The following is a 15,346-nucleotide window of genomic DNA, read 5'->3' on the forward strand; positions in this document are numbered from 1 at the left end:
AGGCCTAGCTTTCCCTTAGATGGCATGGCCGCCGAGACCTCATGCCAGTAGACTCCGTGCCGGGTCGGCGTCTGGAAAGGAACAGCTGCCGCCCTCCAGAATGTTCCACCGTCGTGTTAGCTGTAAAAACGCCGAGCCACCATCACACTCAAGATAGGCTGGCGGGATCAAGAGACTTCTGACACGCCAAGTGTCAGCTGTGACACAAATTGTCACAACCTGCTCCACATTTCCTTTAGATTCCCTCCCACTGAAGCAAAAGGGGGCAGGGAAGAGCCAAGTAAACGTTAGCTAGGCGGCTGGTTCCCACTTGAAAAAGACTTCAGGAGCTCAGTCGTACGCACGGCCCGCCCCCCTTTTGGCGCATTCGGCGGACGCCCCAGCTGATTGGTCCAGAGGACGGAGCCGCCCTGCGCGGTGATTGGCCGTGGGGCGTTTCCTCGGCTGTGATTGGCCCGCGGGGACGTCTGGGGCGCGCGCGGGAGCCAGCTTTCAAAGTCGGGCCGGGCGGCGGCGCGCAGCGCTGGGGCATCATGGAGGCGCTGCGGGGCCTGGGCAGCGGCCTGCAGCCCTGGTGCCCGCTGGATCTGAGCCCGGGTAAGGAGACGCGGGGCGGGCCGGGGTGCGGGCTGCGACTCCCGGGCCAGTGCCGCCCCGCGCCAGGGGCCTGCCGGGCCGACCGGAGCCACTGTCAGCCGACGGCAGACACGTCCTGGGGAGTCTGGCTAGGCTTGTAATGGGGGGCTGAGGGGAGCAAAGCAGAGAGAGGCAGCCGTGAGGAGGAGGTACCCCGGGTCTTGTGAAAGTCCCGTGCTTGGGCGACTGCAGTTTTGAATCTTCCGGCATTACTGGATCCGTGCACCGGTACATTTAGGTGGGGAAGATCCGGAGGTCCCAAGTGGAGTTTCCGAAGGGGCTTGGAGGATGGGCTTCCGATTGGACCTCGCAGGGATTCCTCCGGTTGAAACAGTGTCTTGTGCCCTGATGCCAACAGTGTCCATCCCCGGGGAACTCGCAACCTTAGACGATGCCGGCTGCTGTGAGCATTCCCCACCGAGGGCTCCAACTGTGCCCATCACAGGCCATGCCTGTTTGCCTGTGCTGGTAAGCCGTGCGCCCAGACGCTTGCACAAGGTTTTTGGTCGCCTAAAACAACGGGAGGGAGTGAAGGAGCACTGTTTAGAATCCTTTTTTCACTCCAAGTCCAGTACTGACATTGGAAATGGCTACAAGATGTTAAAGGAAGCTGAGCTGTAATCTGTTAGATGCAAAGGCACACACAGAAAGAACAAAATCTGTAACCCAATTAACACAAACACACCTTTCCTGCCTTGCCCTGTGCTCTCCTCCTGGCTGGAATGGAACTTATCTGTAATCCTAACCCATGCCTGGCAGCAAGGAGAATTCCCCCAAACAGAGCAGAGAGCAACACGAGCAGCTGTAGGAAGATTTCACACCTGGACACAAACCAGGCTGGGAATGGGAGCCCGGAAGTACTTACCCTGCAGCCCTGCACGGCCTGAGGTGGGTGGTGGGTGCCGGGTGCCCGGGTGGGGGCTAGGCAGCATTGACATGCTGGAGCAAGTACTCTAGATCCTGTCTGTGTTGGCCGAGGGTCAAAAACCACCCTGAGAATGAAGAAAAATCACGTTTCTTTGGTAGCAAAATAGGATTGTGATCCTGGAAAACACAGATTCGGGCAGCTTTGAAGACAGGGTGGTGGCTGCAATGAAACTTAAGGTCCCCCTGTTAGGGGGAGGGGAGTGGTTACCTCATTGGCTTGTCAGGATTTGTGATGGACTGTTACCTAAAATCAAGTTGTCTTGTAAGAAGGGTTGTTCTGGTGTTGCCAGGAAGTCCAGGGGAGGTAAGGTTAGCAAAGGCAGTGAAGTGCTGGCAGCGGAGTTGAAAGTTTCAGTGGTGGACCTGCCCGAAACCCAATTTAACATGTGCTCCCAGCTCGATCCTAAGCGCCCCTCATGCCTGGTGCTGTGTTGTGATTTTTCTCCCATGTCCCTTCTTATCGTTCCAATCTTCTTAAATATGTCTGTATTAGACCATAACAGTAATTTTAATGAAAGTTTAGTGAAAAAGCCTTAGGCAGAGTTCATTATAAATCCATAGATTCAGAAGAATTTCTCACACTGAGACACAATCAAGTATCATGTGAATGAAACGGATTCCCAGAGCCGGCTCGATGGTAGCAGGCGAGCCACCCACTTGCGTTGTGGCATCCTGCTTCGCGTTTCCTAGCAAGGGAACTCCAGCCGTGCTTGTGGTGCTGTGGTGCCGGTTTATTCCTGGTGCTAACGTGCAGGCTGCAACCCTCCTGGCTAGCCAGGGCACCCACAGAATGTCGCTGCCACTTGCTGACGTTCACTGCTTTGGGCCATCTCCTGCACTCTGCAGGGTCGCTTCCTTAAGCCTCATGCTTGCTGCGTGTGGTCTGAGTGATGAGATCTTTGGCGGGCTGTTTGAGTGCTGTCCAAGTCCAGGTTTCCAGAAGCATAACCAGCTGGAGTTGGTTGATGTCTTGCCTTTAGCACATAGAGTCCCTGTCAGCTGCCTTATCTGTAAACCAGGGGCTCTGGTGTATTATCTCCCTCATGAAGTTACCATAGTGGTGAAGCGAGCACTTGGCACCTAATTACGGCTGAGTAAATACTCACTTCCCACCCTCCCCACATCAGCTCTGTGCTCTGTGCTCGGATGGTTGTGTCCTTTGGAAACGGGATGCGTTCTGCACTTCCCCTGATAAACTCCATTTCTGGCTTAGTTGAAAAATCCTCCTCACTGACTCTATCCCATTCCGTGCTCGCTCTAATTTTACAGTTTAGATTCTATGTTATTCATTTAAAAATTCACCTATTAAAGGTACTATTCGTAACTCTCCTTTATTGGATGTCTACTGCATTATTGTTGTCAGCATTCTGAGTTGGCCCTGAGGAAGGGGATTCATAATGACCAAGTCGGAGTGGTGGTCTTACTCTGCAACTTGATAAGCCTGATTTGTTGGTATAAATGTTGGATGGTGAGATCTTCTTGTTCATCCTGTGTCCACTTTTTCTCCCTAGCATCTCATGCAGTCTTCCCCATCGCTTTGGACTATCTGTTGAGTGACTGAGTAATAAATTTCTTTCACCCAAGTGAAGTGGTTAGCGCGCAGAAGTTGTCTTCTTTTGTCAGCTGAGAAAAGAAGTAATGAAGGGGTTGGTGCAAATGGAGGACTGAGTGATTTGGGAGTAATTTAAAGCAGTCAGTAGCAGAATTAGGTTTCCTCTGTTGGTTGGTAGTCCTGATCCCAGAAATGAGATTAGAAGCTGTGGTGTGCTTTTTAAAATGTGCGTATGAATTAAGTGGAAGACTATGAAAGAATGAAGGGGGAAAACCTGCAGGGACTTGTTGTTTTTGTGGAAGGTGTTAGTGATTTGTTGGTAGACAGACTCAGAACAGTGAATGAGTCATTTGCTCACTGTCCAGCAGCGATGGACTGGGCGCAGGGAACCGATAGAAGAATCGTGTGGACTACTGACTGGTGGTCAACAGCCGTTGTTTATTAACATCATCACACTTTTTTAAAGAGAGATTTATTTTTATTGGAAAGGCAAATGTACAGAGAGGAAGATCCAGGAGCTTCTTTTGGGTCTGGGGGAGATCATCCTCCACTGCTTTTCCAGGCCACAGGCAGGGAGAGCTGGGTGGGAAGTGGAGCAGCCGGGATTAGAACCAGTGCACATATGGGATCCGAGCACATGCAAGATAAGGACTTTGGCCATTAGGCTACAGCGCCAGACCTGATATCTTCAGACTTTTTAAAGACAGGTCATCAGTAGGTGTCAGGGAGGGGGTTTGAGGAATTTATCTTTCAACAGCAAGAAGTAGTCCCCTAAAACACAATTTGTTGGTCTAGCAAGTTCCTTTCCTCTGTCTGTAAATTCCTGTTCGGCTACCTGGGCGAAGAAGCACCTCTCTTTGATCTGTTGTCTAAACCCCCAGACTCTTGCCTGTTCATTTCCATATTAACTGCTCCCAGGACATTGCAGCTAGCTCTGGCTCCACACTGGCAAGCATTCCCAAAGTCCTCTCTCTAATCAGTTATTTTTCTTAAAGATCTGATCAGTTGTACTCCTACAGCCATTAACTAAAGCATATTAGTTTAAAAGGTCATGGAAAGATTTCTTCTGAGCTAAAGTATCTTGCATTCTTGTGCACTTTTTCCATTGACTCTCAAGGCCTACCATCATTTTTCATTTGAGTTGTTTTAATCAATCTAAAAGATTATGCATACAGACCAAAGATGGACTCCCAGTGACAGAATTGAATACATCTTAACAGTAAGATGATGGACTCCTTGGTAATGTCCATGCCTACATTGTCGGCAAACACTTCAATAATAGCGTGATGGACTTGTGACTGTTCATGAAGGATACCCATTGGGACATCCATTGTAAAACTAGAAGGGAAATCAGTGTTTGGGGAAGGGCACGGGCAACCCCAAAGCCTATGAAGCTATATCATAAAACAAAACAAAATATGTTTTTAAAGATTTATTTATTTTTATTGCAAAGTCAGATATAGAGAGAAGAGGACAGAGAGGAAGATCTTCCATCCGATGATTCACTCCCCAAGTGACCGCAATGGCCGGTGCTGTGCCGATCCAAAGCCGAGAACCAGGAGCTCTTCCGGGCTCCCACATGGGTGCAGGGTCCTAAGGCTTTGGGCCGTCCTCGACTGCTTTCCCAGGCCACAAGCAGGGAGCTGGATGGGAAGCGGGACCGCCAGGATTAGAACCAGCGCTCATATGGGAGCCTGGAGCATTCAAGGCAAGGAGTTTAGCTGCTGGGGCACAGTGCCGGGCCCAAAACAGAAGATTTTTAAATGTTAAAAAAAAAATTCTTGAATTAGGACCTACCTGTTAGCATCTTCCACTTGAAACACATGTAGCTCTGTCTGTCCCTAGGATTTGATGGACTTGGCAAAGTATACCTGTAGGTGTCTCTCTTCTTGAGACTTGTATAAATGCAGGGGAAGTTGATAAAAGAAGACAGGGAGATGGCTAAAATCGTCAGAACTGGGTAGGAATGAGTCTTGAGAAGCTGCAGCAGGAGCCTATAAGAGAAAGGAGTCATTTTACGCAGTTGTTGGGCACAACAGCTGTGATGGCTTACCTCCATGGGCTGGTTTCTCCTGTGCATGCTTGGGGTGGTGGTAAGGAACTTCAGCACCTCACCTTTTTTGTTTTGCCCCTCAGTGGCAAAGTTGCTTCTTCTGCAAGATTTTTTCTCTTGTCTCCATTGTCTCTTGACTTAATTTGAATTTGTTTGGTTTTATGAGATGCTAAACCTTGTGCATGGTTCATCCGTAGTCCCCAGTCTGTGTTCTCATTGAACACATGCGAATGAGAACTGGGTTCCGGTAATCTTCTGTTAAGATGTTGGTGGCCTTTTCTGCTCACAGGAATAAACAAGTCAGCACATAGGAAGTTTTCACTTTGAAGTTTATTCAACAAGTGTTAAATCCACTGTGCAGAGTGACCATTTTTGACCTTTCTCCCTTTCCGATGGCTCCCTTCATCTTGATCTCTTGCCTGTAACATGCTGAGTCTCCTTCTAGAACATTTGCTGGCTATTTTTGCCTACACCTTGTGAAGCCGTAGAGGCTCAGGAGTGTTACCGGTGAGATGACTAAAGTCATACAGGTGAGGTTTCAGGAAGACTAGAAGTCAGGGCTAATGGCTGCCTTCCTAATTAGATTTGATGCTGCTAGGGAGAGTAATTGTAAACAAGGCATAATAAAAAGTGAGGTGTTTTGCTGTTGTCCAGAGTGAGCATTAACACATTGCCAGAACTTTCTGCGGATCTCCTAGCAAGGCTGCAGTGGCTGCCGCTTCTCTCCAAACTTTGCGATCCCAAGTGCAGCAAGGAAAGCATAGCAGAAAGTAAATCAAGAAAGGTAAAGGCCCAGGAAGATATCTTGGGGCTGGGACCCAAAAGGGCAAAGACAAAGTTCAGGAAAAACTTGCTAACCTACTCCTGTTCGATAAGGCTGCTTGTGATTGCCTCTAAGGAAGGTTCCAGCTAGCTATAAGTTATAACCCTGCCTGGGGCCTCTGAGAGAGACCGGAGATGGTCTGTTGAGGGCAATCCTTCAGGAGTGCCCCAGCTGCCCGTGAAGATGCATAAACAGATCCAACCAATTTTACACTAGGAGACAACACTTTATTACATGAAGTATGCATTGGAAATGTAAAGATACACCTAGACACCCGCGGGTCTTCCTTCAGACAGCATATTGTGTGCCTTCGGATGGAGTGTGTGAGAGCCACCTACAATGCAAGAGCTCTATTCTCCAGGATCAAGGTCCAGTGGTAAACTATGATGGGAAGATTGTGTTCTAAGAAAGATGGAGCTTGTTAGCTGTGCCGTTTCCAAATTCACTATAGGGATCAAAATTATGCTAAAAGGTTGGGCCCAGTGCAGTAGCCTAGCAGCTAAAGTTTATGCCTTGAACGTCTGGGATCCCATATGGGCATCAGTTCTAATCCCAACAGCCCTGCTTCCCACCCAGCTCCCTCTTGTGGCTTGGGAAAGCAGTCAAGGACGGCCCAGTGTCTTAGAACCCTGCACTCATGTGGAAGACCTGGAAGAGGCTCCTGGCTTTGGATCGGTACAGCTCTAGCCATTGCAGCCACTTAGGGAGTGAATCAATGGACGGAAGATCTTCCTCCCTGTCTCTCCCCCTCTCTGTATATCTGACTTTCCAATAAAAATAAAGTCTTCATTAAAAAAATTCTACTAGCAAGGTGGGGGCTCTCTGTCTCTCGTTTCTCTCAGGCGCTGCCCAGTTTCCCATAATGAGTGATCAAATATTTGAAGAATATTAGATTGAAGAGCTATCTGATGAGTAGTTTGAGATGTCCACATATTTCCCTCTAGTCCTAACTTCAGGCATATGGGACAAAAGCAAGCATTGAAGTGTGGTTGGTTAGAGAAGTCAGAGTAGGAGCTTGGCCAGGACACGGGCCAGTACGCTGTGTTACTGTCACCGTACATTCTGCATCGGCGCGTTCCGGCAACACTGGGTCGGCTGTAGCTGGAATCTCTCAGGGACGTAGCGTCTCTTTGGTAGTGTGCTGCATCACTGTCCCAGGGGTCAGGTGTCACGAGGAGCAGCAGCAGCCGCCTTTGTTCTTCTCCTGATGGAGTACGTGAGGAAGCCCGGTCATTGAGTGTTGTCAGGTGTCATTCCCCACAAGTATCTAAAAAGTGCTCCTACGGTGTTTTTAGAAGGTAGCTAACCCAATAGCTACATTTCAGGATTTTAAGAAAGAAAAGATTTCTGCTTACTTTAATTATGCCAAACCAATATTAATATTGAGCATTTCATTAAACTCCTTGCATTTTTCCTTAGAATGGGTGGACACCGTGTGGGAGTTGGACTTCACCGAAACGGAGCCTTTGGATGCCAACATCGAAGCAGAGATCGTGCAGACTGGATTGAGTGCATTCACAAAACTCTATGAAAGTCTTTTGCCCTTTGCCACTGAAGAGCACGGATCCACAGAGGTAAAGATAAATAAGTCAGCCTAACATTGGTAAGCCCTGAAATAGTGAACCACACTGTGAAAAAACATGCTCCCAGGGAACGCAGAGGAGGTACGGCCTATGGGGCCGTACAACAGGGAACACAGAGGATCAGGAAAAAGATAACAGCCTGAGATGAGTTTTCACAATGGGTAGATAGTTGATAGCAGAAATTAGGGTTGTAGGGCGTTCCTGGTGCAGGAACCACACAGTGGGTATGCAGGGAGTGTTGACAATTACGTGTAGCATGAGCCTGCAAAGTTTTGAAATGATGGTGGGAAGTAGACCAAGAGTAGACCATAGAGGTCAGCTTCAGAGTTTTCATATTTTTAATAGGGCATTAATTATGTGTGAGTCTCTCTTGTAAGCATCATGAATTTACTGACGCATTTAACCCTTACAACCAATTCTGTGTGGAGGAAGTTATATAAGCAAGACTTTGGTCATGTAAAAAAAATGCATTTTAAAAACAGCATTCTTACCCATAGATGGGCTAAAGTGGCACAAAAAAAAATAGGGAAATTCTTTGGAGATTATGTTGGTGGTCTGAATGTTAAGAATATTAATGTTATAGCATGGAGTTGCAGCTGGGAAGCGGGAAAACTGAAAACACTAGAGACATTTGGGGGGTAAAATTAATAGGTTTTTGTAAACTAGGTAGCCTTTATCAGCTAGCTAAGAGATGGCGTAAAGTGGAAAGAAAACTGGATATAGGAAGTGCTTGAAAGATGTTAAGCCTCCCCAAAATTTCCGAGGGAGGAAGAGGATGATATTGTTCACCAAGGTGAGCAAGATGGGCAAAATATCTGATTTTCAGCTTTGGCATTTGGGACTTAGGACATGCTTGGGAGGTATAAGAGATAAAAGCAGTGTTGGAGTGGAATACCAGAAGAGTCCTCTGGGAAGAGAGAGGTGGTCCTACCCAAGGGACCGGTCAGGTGCAGCCCTGTGCTTGGATGCTCCATGCAGAGGAGGTAAATGCAATTGGCATTAGCAGTGAGGATGTGGTTGCTGTAAAGACAGGATAAGAAGCTTCATAATGAAGGAGAAGGGGATACAGATGTGGCGTGAGATACAAATTGTGGGTAATCACAGTAGCTACCACGTGCTTCAAGGAAGTAGGAAGTTCAAGATCTGGTTTCTTGCATCCTTGAGTCGTAGTTTATTATTTTTTTTAAAGATAAGGATAAGTCATATTTAGTAATCGCTCTCTTTAGCTTATAAAAATAAACAATATCCTATTCCAAATTAATAAAATTGTGGTTTCTATTCTAGGGTTTATTTCCTGTCTAATCCTTGGCTACTTTTGAAAAATACGGAGGGAAAACCTTCAGGTGTTTACTTTGCTGCTCCCATTGCCCATAACCGGTAGGACATGTAGAAACTGCTCTGGAGCAGGCGTAGTGGCTCAGGGAGTCAGCTGCCTCTTGGGAGTCGCGTCCTGTCTTTGCTCCCAATGCTCCTTCCTGTTTGCAAGGCAACACGTGATGGCCCAAGTGCTCAGGTCCCTGTGACCTGCATGCGATCCCAGGTGGAGTTCCTGGCTCCTGGCTTGGGCCTGGTGCAGTCCTGGCTGCTATAGGATTTGGGGACATGAACGACAGAAGATGCGTTTCTCTCTCCGTGTGTCTCCCATTATCTCTGCCTTCCCCTCTCCCTCTGCCATTCTTTCTTTCAACTTGATGAGTCAGTAAACCCTAAAGAAAGAAATTGCTCTAAGTTGCTTAGTAATTAGTGATGAGTGGATTCAGGTACATCTCACATACATAAAGGAATAACACTTCTGAGTAATATGAAAGGTGACAAAATGTTCACTGAAGCCATTAAAAAGAAAGACTTATTTTTCCTGAAAAGGCAGATTTACAGAAAGAAGGATAGACAGAAAAATCATACATCTGCTGGTTCTCTCCCCACATGACCACTGAGTCAATCTGAAGCCAGGAGCTTCTTTCTCGTCTCCCACATAGGTTCAGGATCCCAAGGCTTTGGGCTGTTATCTGCTGCTTTCCCAGACCATAAAAAGGGAGCTAGATGGGATATGAAGTGGGTCATCTATATAGGATGACTGTGCTTGGAGGTGGAGGATTAGCCAATTAAGCCATCATGCAAAAGACTAGCCAAAAGAAGCCATAGCTTTTGAGAAGTATATATGTTTCAGACTTACAAAAAGGGTTTTTTTTTGTTTATTTGTTTGTTTTTCTGAAAAATGGGTAAATTTCTTACATGCTTAGTTGCTTTACAATTTTGGATAACACATTTATAGATTTTACGTTTTTGTTTTAGACCTTCTAAAGATTTAACATGAGGAGCCAGTTGGGTATATTCCTGCGGCATTAAGTGTGTATAATAAAATAGGAGATTTGTCCATTTCGCTAATATCTGGCTTTTATGATTTATCCTTAGAGCATCTGGACCTTCTTCATTGAGAACAATATCTCCCACAATGCTCTGGTGGCATTATTCTATCACTTTGTTCAGACTGTCCATACGAAAAGTGCCAGTGTGCAGTACCGCGAGTATGGCCTTCATGCTGCTGGGCTTTATTTCCTGCTGCTAGAAGTACCAGGTGTGTATACAGCTGGACCTCTATCAGTGGATTCAGTGAAATGTGGATTGAAAAGTATTAAGGAAAAGAAGTTACATCGTTGCTGGTAAATACGAGGTGGTGTGCGCTGTAATGGCTGATAGTACCCCGCAAGCGTTTAGGCATCTTAATGTCATATTCATACAGTGCAATGTAATAACTACTCACATATGATTTATGCCTTGCTAGGAATTATAAATAATCTAGGGATGACTTAGGTTATGCGGGAGGGTGTACGTAGTCGCTATGCAAATGCTGTGTGTACTGTATAAGGGATCCGGGGTGGTGGTGTTAACATCTGGTTATCTTTTTACTGTCAGTACCTTTCTTCTGAAGTCTATTGATTATGCATCAGATGTTTTAATATCTCTCCGCTCTGACTGGCCAGAATTTAACTTTGTCTCAGCCCTGTGTGAAATGTAGGAATATTGCTCCTTTCGTTTCTTCTAGATAGTTCTTTGTCCATGTGGCCCAGGCATGCATAGCTTATATTCACCCTTGTACGGATTTTTGGAATTCTTGTTGTGTGTGTGATCCCTCCCTTCCAGCTCTCCAGACATTCCATCTGTCTCTACCTTTCTGCCTCTGCTTTCAGATGATCACCGTGTGCTTGGATTCGCCATTTCTCCTCCACTGTCCAGAAATTGCCTGTAGTTACAGAACTGGGGAGATTTCAGTTTTTGTTTCCCCTCAGTGGGGGCTTATCTTTCTTTGGTTGCCTGCTGCCCAATGTATTTAGATGGTTCTTTTAGAATTGTTTAGCTTTAATGTTGTTTATAGCAATAGGGAATGTACAAAACCAATGACTACTTCATGGCCAGATAAGAAATCTCTTTGTAGCTGCTTGTAGCTCAGACTCTGATATGTTCTAAAAAAAACACGTCATCAGGGAAGTTCGCCATCGGTCAAACACCCTAGAGTTCCTCTTGCTAAGCCTTGGTGTCCTAGGCCAGATGTCCACCACAGCCTCCTGATGTAGGCAGTAGACACAGAGAACATGAAATGCGCAACCTGATGATGGCACAACCTTGTATGGCATAATACCTCTCACCGTGAGCTTTGTTTTTCTAAGCATGCATTGTGACATAATGCAGAAAAACACCTAAACCAGTAGTGAGGACTTTTATCTTTGCCAGTAGCATTCTGTGTTGCGTAGTACATGTGTGCCCCGTGTGACTGGCATCACAGGTTTGTTTACATGAGCATCGCTACATACATAGGAATCTTCTATCGCGGTGGGATTTACCATGGCTATGATGCCTCATGGTGACTCACATGATGGAAAATGTTCAACTGCGTTGTAGTCTCTTGGAATCACACGAACCGATGCATTGTTACTGTGAGGCTGGACGCAGCGGGGTGTGGGCCTGAGTCCGAGTTGGAGTGAGTCCTTGGATCATCCTGAATTTACCAGGAATATCTGGAATGCCCTACAGGAACCACCCACCAGGATGAATGTCCTGCTGCAGGACACTTGCTCAAACAGAGGAGCTGCTGCCTTCTCCCTCCCCCTGAACCTAAGATGTGTACCCTAGGTAGCCGTTTTCCTCACGCAGTCACCCCACGTGGAAGTGTTCCCAGGCCACCTCCCAACAGGGAGCAGACAGTCAGACTCTCCCCTGCCTAGAGTAAAAGCTTCTCTCTCCTGTCAAAGTAGCCTGAGTGTCTCTGAACTGAACAGTTACACAGTACGTAACTGTATTTATTTCTGATTATGTAATGTTGCTCATTCCTAAGGCCAGAATTGAGAATGATGCTTTTCTACTGAAAGTTCAGTTATTCAGAGTTAGTGAAAAGCTTGGTTTTGCAGGGAGTGGGGGGGAGGTTGTTGTTGTTTTAGATTTTTAGCTGTTTACTTTTATGAACAGGCAGTATAGCCAATCAAATTTTCCACCCGGTGATGTTTGACAAGTGCATTCAGATTCTAAAAAAGAGCTGGCCTCAAGACTTTAATTCAAGTCGGAAAAGAAAGAAAGAACAGCCTAAAAGCTCTCAGACTAATCCAAGAGGAAGCCGAAAAAGAGGAAAACCACTCAGGAAAGAGGACATTGAGGTAAGACAGAACCGGAATAATCAAGCATCTCTGCTGACATGTGATTTGGGGTTTTTTTTTCAAGTTTGGCTTTTTACCAGATAGATTTGAGACATTGTGTTTGTAACCAAAAGGTCCTTAAACTATCACCAGATGTGAAATTGGACTTAGTTCTCCCTTGGGATTCCATATTCTCACCTTTCAACCTCCTGGATCATCTCTTCCCAACTTTGTTATTTGTGACCGAAACATGCTGATAGATTTGCCACATTGTTGTCTTTAGAGAGGAGGGTTAAGTGTTCCTGGTGTTGATGTCCACTCCAGATCCTACGTGATGTGGTAGGATAACAGACGTGTTGATGTAAAACTTCCCGGAAACACAGGGATCCGTGGTGACTGGAAGCTAGCACAGAAGTCAGGTAGTCCGATGATTTACTGTTGTAGCTGTGGAGACTGGGGGCCTAGATCACTCAAGGACCTGGTCATGGTCAGATCACCCCAGTCACCCAGGTCCTATCTGTGGTTGGCTAACTGAAACGTATGGCACAGTCATCTCCACGTACCTTCTTATTCTAGATGGATGAAACTACAAACGAAGATGAAGATGAGGAGAATATTTGTTTTTCTGCACGGGACCTTTCACAAATTCGAAATGCCATCTTTGACCTCCTGAATAATTTTTTGAGGCTTCTTCCCAAGTTTTCCCTGAAAGAAAAGCCACAATGTATACAGAATTGTGTAGAGGTAAATAAATATTCCAGAAACTTTGGGGTAGCCTCAATGGCCAGAGATGATGGTTAATATTTGCTGAGGAAGAAAAATCAGACCTTTTCATAAAATTCTGTTTTCCAGGTTTTTGTTGCATTAACTAATTTCGAGCCAGTTCTCCATGAATTTTGTGTTACTCAAGCCAGGTGAGCCAGTGAATCTTCCAGAACTATACTTTAAAAGCAGTGTAATAATTTTGCTTCGGAAGTATAAATGCCATCTTACCCTGACTGACACAACTCTTTAGAACTTGCTCTTTTAAACACTGCTTATAGGGATAAGGAGTATTCCACAGAGAATCATCTTCATGCTGTTTTTTCTTATCCTTTCTTTAGAAGCCTCCACCTAGCAAAGTCTATTCCAGAGCTGGCCTATCATGGATTGTATCTGCTGTGCTCCCCAGTCCATGGAGGAGATATGGTAAAGAAAACAGTTCAGTTTATTTGTTGGTCGGGTTGCAAGCAGTTGTACCCTACAGTGGAAAGATATTAAAAACATATGATAAAATGACAATTCAGTGGGACATTTTCATGATTCTGTGTTATTTGTTCAGCAAAGAACATAATGGTTTCTATTTGCTGGCTACTTTGCAATACCAAATTTATATCCAAGTACTGGGACCCCTAGCAAGTTACTGTTAGACTTCAGACAGAAGAAGGAACAGCTTATTTATTGTTTTTGTGAAAGTACTCACCAAATTACTGTAAAGAGAAGTGAACAGTCATAAGATTTTCAGGTTTCCCTGAGCAAACCATGTGTGCTTTAATGTTTTGTTTAGTATTTGGTTGGCCTAAGTTGATATTTTAGAGATAGTGTATAGATTATCATTCTTGGTTAATGTTATCACCTGTTTTTTTCCCCTACATTGCGTTCAGAAATGTATTTCTGGGCTCAGTGCGATAGCATAGTGGTTAAAGTCCTCACCTTGAACGGATCAGAATCCCATATGGGCACTAGTTCTAATCCTGCTGGCCCCACTTCCCATCCAGCTCCCTGCCTATGGCCTGGGAAAGCAGTCGAGGAAGGCCCAAAGCCTTGGGACCCTGCACCCGTGTGGGAGACCCAGAAGAGGCTCCTGGCTCCTAGCTTCAGATTGGCTCAGCTACGGCCGTTGCGGTCCCTTGGGGAATGAACCAGTGGACAGAAGATCTTCCTCTCTGTCTCTCCTCCTCTCTGTATATCCACCTTTCCAATAAAAACAAATCAATCTTTAAAAAAAAATTATTTCTGTGAGATACAGAGGCAGTTACAGCAATTGCAAATATCTGGGGAATAAGCCAGCCAAATGAGCTCTCCTTTGTTCCCTCTTCCTTCCCCAAGTAAATGTTAAATAAATCATAGTTTCTTTGATGACAGTGATTTTAAGGTGCTTCAAGTCTCTGTTCACATTTTCTCCCTACCACTTACTAGCGATGTATCCTTGAATGAATTACTTGGCCTGTGAAAGCCTCAGAATCCATACCTAGACAAAAAAGATTTAAAAATCTTACTTTCTTCTTAAGTTTGTCATAAGTTTAAATGAAATTATACCTGTCAAGAGCTGAACAGAATGCATAGTTTCAGAAATGTTGGCTATTTTCTAATTTATTATATCCTTATCACTTCTGTGTGCCTGAAATATAAATGCCATAGAATTCGGAATAATGCCTTTCATCCACAGTCCTTTTTTTGTACCAGTATATGGTATAGTGCACTGAGCTGCTGTCCTCCCATCTCATTCCCATCTGCTCCACTTTTTACCCATGGGAAAGCAGTGGAGGATGACCCCAGTGTTGGGACTCCTGCCACCCACATGAGAGACTAGAATGGCGTTTCCAGCTGTTGGATTCAGCTGGCCCAGCCCCAGCTATTGCAGCCATTTGGCAGTAAACCACTGGATGGAACACTTCTCTTTCTCTGTCTAATTCTGCCTTTCACATAAATAAGTCATTAATTAATAATTTCCAAACCTTTTTTAAATCTTAAAAGAGAAAATAGCTCCAAAATATGTATCCTTTTACTACATTTACTGCCACTCTAAAGATGTTCTATTTCTTAAATTGGAGAAGTATTGACTTGATATTGCCCAACCTTGGTTTCAGCCAGAACTTTAATTATTTAACTATAAACTACTTTTGGGGTGTGTTTTATGCAAAATCGAAATTATGCAGCTCATCATACTTACATCATAGAGTTGTGAGGTTTAAAATTCAAATAGTAAAATCCTGTATGTGTGCAGAAGTTTTTAATGATAATACCACAAACACTTGATTTTTCAGTAAATCTTTTATTTAGTCAGTAAGCTAATCCGTTCAATTACTTGATATAGTATAATAAAGGATGCTTGGCAAATCTAGGTCAAATGCAAGTGTCAGGTGGCTTTCTTCCTCCTTTTTCAAT

At 45.1% G+C, this 15,346-nt stretch overlaps 1 protein-coding gene across 1 annotated transcript in view; it reads left to right on the forward strand.

Moving 5' to 3' along the window:
• The first annotated feature begins 516 nt into the window (after positions 1 to 516).
• NCAPD3 (non-SMC condensin II complex subunit D3) overlaps positions 517 to 15,346 on the forward strand; it is a 62,372-nt gene continuing 47,542 nt past the window's right edge. Inside the window, exons 1-7 of the mRNA XM_040992650.1 lie at positions 517 to 597; positions 7,411 to 7,565; positions 9,987 to 10,149; positions 12,036 to 12,220; positions 12,776 to 12,943; positions 13,052 to 13,113; positions 13,303 to 13,387. Coding sequence (XP_040848584.1) covers positions 534 to 597; positions 7,411 to 7,565; positions 9,987 to 10,149; positions 12,036 to 12,220; positions 12,776 to 12,943; positions 13,052 to 13,113; positions 13,303 to 13,387 — 882 coding nt within the window. The 5' untranslated portion in view covers positions 517 to 533. The remainder of the gene's footprint in view (positions 598 to 7,410; positions 7,566 to 9,986; positions 10,150 to 12,035; positions 12,221 to 12,775; positions 12,944 to 13,051; positions 13,114 to 13,302; positions 13,388 to 15,346) is intronic.

Source organism: Ochotona curzoniae, unplaced genomic scaffold (assembly GCF_017591425.1).
Source record: "Ochotona curzoniae isolate NIBS_2020 unplaced genomic scaffold, NIBS_Ocur_1.0 contig_832, whole genome shotgun sequence".
NCBI classification, from domain to species: domain Eukaryota; kingdom Metazoa; phylum Chordata; class Mammalia; order Lagomorpha; family Ochotonidae; genus Ochotona; species Ochotona curzoniae.